Below are 7,561 nucleotides of genomic sequence, written 5' to 3' on the forward strand. Positions count from 1 at the left end.
AGTCCCTCATAACTACCCTTGGCAAATGGATTTATCCAGTCTATGTGTATATTAAAATCATCCACAGTTATTGCTGTAACTTTCTTACAAACCCCCAGTATTTCCTGCTTTCTAATGTGCCCCACTGGGGTGTAGATTATTCCCACCTATTTCTTATTTCTACCCAAACTGATTCTAAGACTCCATTGCCTATATCACTCCTCACTGCAGTACGGAATCACAGAAGCCCTACAGCGCAGAAAGAGGCTATTCAGCACATCAGGTCTGTGGGAATCTCTGACAGAGTATCTTACCCAGACCCTCTCCCCCCAGCCTATCCCCATAACCCCACACATTTACAACGGCTAATCCACCTGACCTGCACATCTTTGGAGTGCGGGAGGAAACTGGAGCATCCGGAGGAAACAGACATGGGGAGAACATGCAGACTCCGCACAGACAGTGTCCCGAGGCTGGAATCGAATCCCTGGCGATGTAATGCTAACCTCACTCAGACTGAGTTCTGTAGTTTGATGAGGAATTATTATTGTTGGTCACAGACAGGATGATTAGAATCAGTGGGAAACGATGGGTGAATCATCAAAATTCATTTTAATGAGAGAGGGAAAACAAGATAAAAATTTAAATGGAGAATTTCAAACTACACAAATAAAAAATAAACCTTGCTTTGTCGCAGCAGGGAGTTACAGAGTGTGGGTGTGGGATGTACATTAGTAAAATCAGCCTGGAAATATCTCTGTGTGAAATGTGGATAGACTACTGTCAGTCACTGTCAGACAGTGTTTCATATTGTGAGGAAAGCAGTACTTGGGGTTCTCCGTCTCTGTGCCAGGAGTGCTGCTGGCTCGGTGCACCCAGTGCAATGGTGGTGGTGGATGGAGTGAGGGAGGCTGAGCACAGCCCCGCGGGCAGACGAGATGTCAGAGCGTTGTAGCAAAACGCAGCAGATCCTTTCAACAAAAAGACAAAATCATTATTTCAAAAATTATCAAAAACAAACTCACTGTCACCTCAAATCCACACGCCATTGCGATCAAGAACTTCCCGAATATTCCTAATCGCAAAATCAAGCCTTCACATCTCCATGGAGACAGGGGCCGCCTTTAATAATTTATCTGGAAACAGTACCACTGACAGTGCGGCACTCCCTCAGCACTGACCCTCTGACAGTGTGGCACTCCCTCAGCACTGACCCTCTGACAGTGCGGCACTCCCTCAGCACTGACCCTCTGACAGTGTGGCACTCCCTCAGCACTGACCCTCTGACAGTGCGGCACTCCCTCAGCACTGACCCTCTGACAGTGTGGCACTCCCTCAGCACTGACCCTCTGACAGTGCGGCACTCCCTCAGCACTGACCCTCTGACAGTGCGGCACTCCCTCAGCAGTGGGAGTGCCAGTGTAGACCAGTGGCTGACGTGTGATGGTCCACGTGTTGTGTGGGACACTTTGAATCACATCACTGAAAAACAGTACAGCAGCCAGGGGATTGTGCGAGGGGAGGGAGCCCCCGGGGGGGGAGGGAGCCTGGGAGGGAGCCCCGGGGCGGCGGGGGGGGAGCCTGGGAGGGGGCCCTGGGGGATGGTCGGGGGGGGAGGTGGCTGGGAAGGAGCGTCCCACCACTGGGGAAATGTGACTGCAATGGTCCCGTGTGTGTGCAGCAGGAACGATCACCAACACCAACAATACCGGCACTGATACTGGGTCATCTGCAGGGTTTCACTGGGTGTGAGACGGCAAACACGGGGATGGATCTCTGACAAGGGGGTCACTCAGACACGAAACATTGACTCTAACTCTCCCCCCAGGGGCTGTCAAACCCGCTGAGATTTTCCAGCATTTTCGGTTTCTGTTTCAGATTCCAGTTTCTGGGATCATGGAGAAGGAGCTGGTTTGATGTGTGTTCAGAGCCGTGTGCCTCGGATCCCAATCCCAGTTTACAACATCTGATCCAAACAGGCCTCGTTTCCCATTCATTCCCAGGCGTTTGCTGAGGCAATGAGCAGTGTGGGCAGTTCTCATCTGACGGTTCAGTGACCTGCAGGGCTCACCCCCCCCCCCCCCTACCTCCCACCCCACATCACCCCCCCCCCGCCACCTCCCCACCCCCCCAACTCCCCACCACCCCCACCTCTCCACCACCACCCCTGCCCACAACCCCCCCCAATCATCCCCACCTCACCACTCACAAAACCTCAGCAGCTCCGACAGCCCCCGGGGGGAGAGTTAGAGCCAATGTTTTGGGTCTGGATGAGCTTTCAGTGGATGCCCCGGGCAGCGGGGATGTGGGCTGGTTTTTGGAGCCCTGCAAACCTCATCTCTAATTCCCTCTTTATTCCTCAGTCTCCTCTCAACCTCAGAACCTCTATCACCAGAACACTCTCTCCGGGTTGGCGCTCTGTCCAGGGCGGCACTCTCTCCGGGTTGGCGCTCTGTCCGGGTTGGCGCTCTGTCCGGATTCCGAGTTACTGTCAGCCACAGAACGCTCCGTCTTTCTTGAATATATTCTGGGGTTTTTTCCACTTGTTGGAATTTGCAAAGGGTTTTATTCACAGATTCAGCAACAAATCCCTCCCGGAAAGGCCCCATCTCCTCTTCCTATCGTTAATACATCAGCTAATTTGCCTTTTGGTTCCGGGTTTATTGGTGCAATGTGATAGTTTGTGGAATCGCCTCTCTCGGAATCACTGAGATTTCACTGGGTTTGTTTTGTGCACAGATTCACAATGTTCCTTTACAAAGACTATTGGAAAATGAGTTTGGGTCAGAGTTGGGGGTGGGAGTGGGGGTGGGGGTGGAGGTGGGGGCCTGGGGTGGGGGTGTGGGTCGAGGTGGGGGTTGGGGGTGGTGTGGGTCGGGGGGGGGGGATGTGGGTGTGTGTGGGTGTGGGGGTTGGGTGGGGGGGTGTTGAGGGGGGCAGGTGTGGGTCGGGGGGGTGTGGGGGTCGAGTTGGGGCTCGGGGTGGGGGTCGGGGGGGTGTGGGTGTGGGTGGGGGTCGGGGTGGGGAGGTGTTGAGGGGGGCGGGTGTGGGTCGGGGGGGGTGTGGGGGTCGAGTTGGGGCTCGGGGGGTGTGGGTGGGGGTCGGGGTGGGTGGGGGGGTGTTGAGGGGGGCGGGTGTGGGTCGGGGGGGTGTGGGGGTCGAGTTGGGGCTCGGGGTGGGGGTCAGGGGGGTGTGGGTGTGGGTGGGGGTCGGGGTGGGGGGTGGGTGGGGGGGTGTTGAGGGGGGCGGGTGTGGGTCGGGGGGGGTGTGGGTACCTGTGGAGAATGGTCTGTTCTCCCACACTTGATGAGTTAATGGAGTCCGTCTGTGACAGTCGGTGTCTGAATGAGCTGATGTGGGTCTCTCACAATAGGCCAGGTTTGGCAGCGGAGATTTGGCCTTTCTGCCGTCGATCTTTACCCTGCCTCCTGCTGGAAACCAAAAGCAGCCAATCAGATTCTGAGTGTTAATTCTTTCCAAACTAACATCAGCATCTCACTCATGTCCCAGTGAGCCCGTGTCCCAGTGAGCCCCGTGTCCCAGTGAGCCCCGTGTCCCAGTGAGCCCCGTGTCCCAGTGAGCCCCGTGTCCCAGTGAGCCCCGTGTCCCAGTGAGCCCCGTGTCCCAGTGAGCCCCGTGTCCCAGTGAGCCCCGTGTCCCAGTGAGCCCCGTGTCCCAGTGTGCCCCGTGTCCCAGTGTGCCCCGTGTCCCAGTGTGCCCCGTGTCCCAGTGAGCCCTGTGTCCCAGTGAGCCCTGTGTCCCAGTGAGCCCGTGTCCCAGTGAGCCCGTGTCCCAGTGAGCCCGTACCCCAGTGTGCCCATGCCCCAGTGTATTTGTGTGAACATGTACAGAATACAAGGCCTCACTGAGGCAGGGCTCTGGGTGATTACCTGTGGAGGGGTCGATGTGAAAGTCTTCACATTGTTCTTCAGTTAGAGTGTTGGTGCCAGCACTGATAGCCATTGGTTCACTACATGATGAACGTTCTCTCCCACCATCGTCATATGTCCCCATTAAGGCTTTCCGAATAATATCCTCCAAACCCATGTTGTTAGCAGAGTGCTCTGCCAGGGACTGGCTTCTAGAACTTACTGATCCTGTGAGAGAGGGAAGAGACCAGTGTAAAAATGGAGAGAGGAGCAGGAGAGGAGAACAAGGAGTGATTGTTCGATCAGCAAAGCAATAACTTTAAGCAACACAATATGAGGGAGAAATCCACACTCCACCCCACAGCTCATTCCAAACCAAATCAAATCTTCATTAACTGTCCACACTTTCACTCTGAGTTCCAGCTTGATGAATGGTTCACTATTCAGATGAGTTTAATTCTCAGTTACCCCCCTTCCCCCCCTTGGCAATAACTGTACAGGTGAAACTGAAAAATGCTTCAAGCTGGAGCAGATACAGACTCGAGGGGGTTTTAGTTCAGTCGGAGACAGCATGGTCGGTGCAAGTTTGGAGGCTAAAGGGCCTGTTCCTGTGCTGTAATTTTCTTTGTTCTTTGCTCCATGTCCCAATGATTGGATTAAAAACAAAGCAAGGTTCAACTCCCTCAATGTGATTACTGTTACTGTCAGAGAGGTGAGCTGATCACATTCCATATAAGGATAATGTTTTGTAAAAAAGAGAGTAAATAAGGGGCTGAGGGATAATTATGGCAGGAATGCTCTCACTGTGAAATGCTTCTCCTGTACTATGTGGGAAATCATGGCAGCTTCAGCTGTTCCTGGTGACCACGCATGGAGGAAGTATATCCAACCTAGGCTGCTGACTAACCACACTTCAGCGCTGGGGCTGAGGATGGATTCACTGTGTCCATGATGCTGAGCAAGTTGTGGACAGCACATTCAGTGAGCTGGTCACGGAGCAGGTGAAGATTGAATGGGCAGAAAGGGCATGGGTGATGACCAGGCAGAGGAGAGGAAGGCAGGTAGTGCAGGGTTCCCCTCTGGCCATCCTCCTTTCTAACAGATATTGTCTTTTGGTGACTGTTGGGATGCATGGAGGTTTGCTCGAGCAGTTAGGGAGGGTTTAAACTAACTTGGCAGAGATTGGGATCCTGAGAGCAGAGGGAGATGCACAGCCAAAATGAGAAGATGATGTGGAGATGCCGGCGTTGGACTGGGGTGGGCACAGTAAGAAGTCTCACAACACCAGGTTAAAGTCCAACAGGTTTATTTGGTAGCACGAGCTTTCAGAGTGCAGCTCCTTCATCAGGTGAGTGACTCATCTGATGAAAAGGTAGCGCTCCAAAAGCTTGTGCTGCCAAATAAACTTGTTGAACTTTAATCTAGTGTCGTGAGACTTCTTACTAAAATTAGAAGAGACAGAAAGTGGGTCAGGAAGGTATAGTGGTTATAGGCTAGTTAAAGTGCAAGGAAATTTGGCAAGATTGGAAGGTATTTATTTTAATAGAAGGGGTCTGACAAATAAGGAAGATGAATTGAAGCACAAATTAAAGCATGTGTGATGTCATTGAGTCATGGTTGAGAGGGGGACAAGATTGGGTCATTTAGGGAAGGAAATCTGCCGTCCTTCCCCAGTCTGGCCTACATGTGACCCCAGAGCCACAGCAACGTGAGTGACTCTTACTTGCCCTCTGAAATCGCCCAGGAGGGAAGACACTCAGTTTCAGGGCAGTTAGGAATGGGCAGTAAATGCTAGCCAATCGGAAAGGCCCATTTGTTTGAAAGATTTAAGAAGTGTACAAGAGGTTCAGGGAATTAGGAGATGTTAAAGATCTTGAGGAGTATAAGGACTGTAGGAGGGAACTTAAAAGGGAAATTAGGAGAGCCAGAAGGGGTCATGAGAAGACCTTGGCGAGTAAGATTAAGGAGAATCCCAAGGCCTTCTATAAATATGTGAAAGGTAAAAGGATAAGAAGAGAAGGGATAGGACCGATAAAAGGTGAGGGGGGAAAGGTTTGTGTGGAACCAGAAGAAATGGCGGAGGTGCTTAACGAGTACTTCGCCTCAGTATTCACGGTGGAAGCCGATCTGGGAGATTTTGTTATGGATTTGCAGCAGATGGAAAGGATTGAGTACGTGAATATTAAGGAGGAGGATGTGTTGGAACTTTTGAATTCTATCAAGGTAGATAAGTCGCCGGGACCAGATGGGATGTACCCCAGGATACTGTGGGAGGCGAGGGAAGAGATTGCAGAGCCCCTGGCGATGATCTTTGCGTCGTCAATGGAGACGGGAGAGGTTCCAGAGGATTGGAGGATTGCGGATGTAGTTCCTATTTTTAAGAAAGGGAACAGAGATAGCCCGGGAAATTACCGACCGGTGAGTCTGACCTCAGTGGTTGGTAAGCTGATGGAGAGGCTTCTGAGGGACAAGATTTACGAACATTTGGAGAGGTTTGACATGATCAGGAATAGTCAGCATGGATTTGTCAAGGGCAGGTCGTGCCTTACAAGCCTAGTTGAGTTCTTCGATAATGTGACTGAACACATTGACGAAGGAAGTGCCGTGGACGTAGTGTACATGGACTTCAGCAAGGCGTTTGATAAGGTCCCCCATGCAAGACTTCTTGAGAAGGTGAGAGGGCATGGGATCCAAGGGCCTTTGGCCTTGTGGATCCAGAACTGGCTTGCCTGCAGAAGGCAGAGAGTGGTTGTGGATGGGGCTTTTTCTGAATGGAGGTCAGTCACCAGCGGAGTGCCTCAAGGATCTGTTCTGGGACCCTTGTTGTTTGTCATTTTCATAAATGACCTGGATGAGGAAGTGGAGGGATGGGTAAGTAAGTTCGCTGATGACACGAAGGTCGGTGGTGTTGTGGATGATCTGGAAGGATGGCAAAAGTTGCAGCAGGACATAGATAGGATGCAGGACTGGGCGGAGAAGTGGCAGATGGACTTCAACGCGGATAAATGTGTTGTCGTCCATTTTGGCAGAACCAACGGGATGAACGAGTACACTATTAAGGGCAGAAGTCTGAGTAGTGTTGAGGAGCAGAAGGATCTTGGGGTCCGGGTCCACAGGACTCTTAAATCGGCCTCGCAGGTGGAGGAGGTGGTCAAGAAGGCGTATGGTGTACTGGCCTTCATTAATCGAGGGATTGAGTTTAGGAGTCGGGAGGTAATGCTGGAACTTTATAAGACCCTTGTCAGGCCTCATTTGGAGTATTGTGCGCAGTTCTGGTCGCCTCACTATAGGAAAGATGTAGAAGCTATTGAAAGGGTACAGAGGAGATTTACAAGGATGTTGCCTGGACTGGGAGGCATGCCTTATGAAGTTAGGTTGAGGGAGCTGGGACTCTTTTCCCTGGAGAGACGAAGGTTGAGAGGCGACCTGATAGAAGTTTACAAAATGTTGAGAGGAATAGATAGGGTGGACTCTCAGAGGCTATTTCCCCGGTTTGAAATGGTCGCTACGAGAGGACACAGATTTAAGGTGCGGGGAGGGAGGTTCAGAAGTGATGTTAGGGGTAAGTTTTTCACTCAGAGGGTGGTGAGTGAATGGAATCGGCTGCCGTCAGTGGTGGTGGAGGCGAACTCGCTGGGGTCTTTTAAAAGACTTCTGGATGAGTATATGGGGTTTAATGAGATTGAGGGTTATAGATAGGTCTGTAGGTTGGT

At 51.9% G+C, this 7,561-nt stretch overlaps 1 protein-coding gene across 1 annotated transcript; it reads right to left on the reverse strand.

Annotated features, from left to right (window-relative positions):
* Positions 1–472: 472 nt before the first annotated feature.
* LOC145340488 (nuclear receptor corepressor 1-like) lies at positions 473–4,073 on the reverse strand. The gene is made up of 3 exons (XM_080184957.1): positions 3,870–4,073; positions 3,255–3,410; positions 473–950 (listed from the first exon to the last, which is right to left on the reverse strand). The coding sequence occupies exons 1-3, from the start codon at positions 4,024–4,026 to the stop codon at positions 763–765; spliced, it is 501 nt and encodes a 166-aa protein (XP_080041083.1). The 5' UTR covers positions 4,027–4,073; the 3' UTR covers positions 473–762.
* Between the last annotated feature and the right edge of the window lie 3,488 nt (positions 4,074–7,561).

The sequence above is a fragment of the Carcharhinus amblyrhynchos genome, unplaced genomic scaffold (genome assembly GCF_965287045.1).
Source record: "Carcharhinus amblyrhynchos unplaced genomic scaffold, sCarAmb.v2.hapA chromosome_1066, whole genome shotgun sequence".
In the NCBI taxonomy this organism is placed as follows: domain Eukaryota; kingdom Metazoa; phylum Chordata; class Chondrichthyes; order Carcharhiniformes; family Carcharhinidae; genus Carcharhinus; species Carcharhinus amblyrhynchos.